Below are 2,254 nucleotides of genomic sequence, written 5' to 3'. Positions count from 1 at the left end.
TACTTGTTTCTTGTTTTGCTATTGTTATTTTTTTGGCAACTAGGCAGCATAGAAATAAATGATTATTGCATACCCTATATGCTTGTGTTTGGTTTACCTAAAGTTATGGCAATGAATACATTATAATATAAACCTTATCTAAATAATATCTCCAATTTTCTTGTTGATTTGCAGAAGGACTTCACAAGTATTGGAGAAGGAGTCTGAAGCTCCAATTGATGATGGTCATCAGTGGAGAAAATATGGCCAAAAGGTTATCCTTAATACCAAACATCCAAGGTATGTATAAATTTATTACTATGGTCAATTTTATAAGGCAGTTAATATCAATCAATTTTTTTAATCTTAAATTTTAAATTATATGTATTTTAAAAAATTAACTAATATTAAGTATTTAAAAATTAATTTTCTGTACTTTTTTATTCAAAAATTATATAAATATGTACAAGTATTTAATTCAAAAACAAAAATACTATTTGTACATTAAAATTAGCCACTAAAATCAGCTATCAATGTATTTGTGTATAAATATATATGTGGTTTAATTTATTTTCAATGTGTATTTATATTCTAACATGTATTTTATACTAATGGTTGATTTTGGTGACTGATTTTGATATACACATAGCATAGTCCATTTGAAAAATTATCGTGTGATGAGACATTTATAGATAGCAATTAACAAAAGATGATGGTGACTAATTAAGGGTGTTTGAATTAGCTATTTTGAAATTAAGAAAGAACATAATTAACAAAAATCTAAGTCTTACTTTTATTCTAATTCTATATTTGTGTTGTTATCCAAATTTTCAGGAACTATTACAGATGCACTCACAAATATGACCAAGGTTGTCTAGCAACAAAACAAGTGCAACAAGTTGAAGATGAACCAACACTTTACAAGACCACATACTATGGAAACCACACTTGTAGGAACACCCTGAACCCTACAATCATATTGGATGATTCCAATGATTCTCCTTCACAATCTTCAATGTTCCTCAGCTTTGATAATTCCCTCCCAACAAAACAAGAATGTCCTATTTTCCTCTCATCATCATCTTTAGTAATCAAGAAGGAAGAGGAGTTCAAGGAGGAGGACCTTAATAATAATAATAATAATGTTCCTTCATGTTCTTCAAATGATTACATGATATCTTCGGAGCTTACTTTTGATAACTACTCAACGCATCATCATGTTAATGCTTTATCATCAACACTTGACTCAGATGATGTTATTTCTTATGATCCTTCTCACTTTGATGATGCCATTGAGTTTCTTTGTTATTAATATATATTGATGAATTTTGGGTTTTAGATATATATGTTTTCCTTTGTAAGTTTTGCCCCCTTCTAATTATGTAGTTTGAAGTGTTTGATTTAGATAGATAGGTAGCTTGGGTCCGATCCATGTATCTCTCATCTGTAAAATATGTACTTCTCTCCATTTTCAATGAAAAAAATTGTTAATTATTTTATGCAATTGTTTCATGGCATTATTCAATTTCCTCTTCATTCTAAACTATATATGCTCTCATCAGCATCATCATCTATCGACGACATATTAAAAATTGAAACAGCAAGTTGTAAATAAAATAATTAAAACAATTTTTATATAGCAAGTTATATATATATGGGTAGGTCTTTGCTGGCTAAGGTTATAGTGACTAAGAGTGACTAAACTTTGACTGACCAATGAACATATGATATGTGGAGAGTTGGGTGAAAGTTGTTAGTTAGAATGATAGGCCTTATTATTAGTGAGTAGCAGGGTAAAAGAGTAAATAGACTGACCAAAATAATGTGTATATCATGTGGACTTTTATTTTGAAGAAAAAAAATTTGTTAGTATTTTTTAAGTAGATAATTCCAAAACTTTAATGATTGGGTTTTAGTGTGAAAATCTATTATAATGTTAGATCAATAAAAGGTCACAAACAACTCATTGGCCAGCAGCAGACCCTTAAATGGAACTCAGATCCGTGACGGATTAGTTCTTAACCTGTTAGGTTGGGGGATACCATTTGGGTAAACAAAAAAAAAAAAAATAAAAGGTAATAATGGGACATTTATATAAATTCTTGCTATTAATGTATTTGTAGCATGGATTATATAAGAGAATAAATTTATAAAGTGTTTAAATTTTATAACAAAATAATATTTTTATAAAAATAACTATTAAATATTATTATTATTATTATTATTATTATTAATAAAAGAAAAAAATTTTAAAATTAGTAATTTTTAATTTTTA

General features: G+C 27.6%; 1 protein-coding gene across 1 annotated transcript in view; it reads left to right on the top strand.

Moving 5' to 3' along the window:
• The window catches only part of LOC107639712 (probable WRKY transcription factor 70), a 5,009-nt gene extending 3,526 nt beyond the window's left edge, over positions 1-1,483 (top strand). Inside the window, exons 2-3 of the mRNA XM_016343280.2 lie at positions 175-279; positions 814-1,483. Of these exons, the coding sequence (XP_016198766.1) occupies positions 175-279; positions 814-1,291 (583 nt within the window). The 3' untranslated portion in view covers positions 1,292-1,483. The remainder of the gene's footprint in view (positions 1-174; positions 280-813) is intronic.

This window comes from Arachis ipaensis, chromosome B04 (assembly GCF_000816755.2).
Source record: "Arachis ipaensis cultivar K30076 chromosome B04, Araip1.1, whole genome shotgun sequence".
Taxonomy (NCBI): Eukaryota; Viridiplantae; Streptophyta; class Magnoliopsida; order Fabales; family Fabaceae; genus Arachis; species Arachis ipaensis.
Note: the sequence above shows the minus strand (reverse complement) of the source record. Positions and strands in the feature narration are given on the sequence as shown.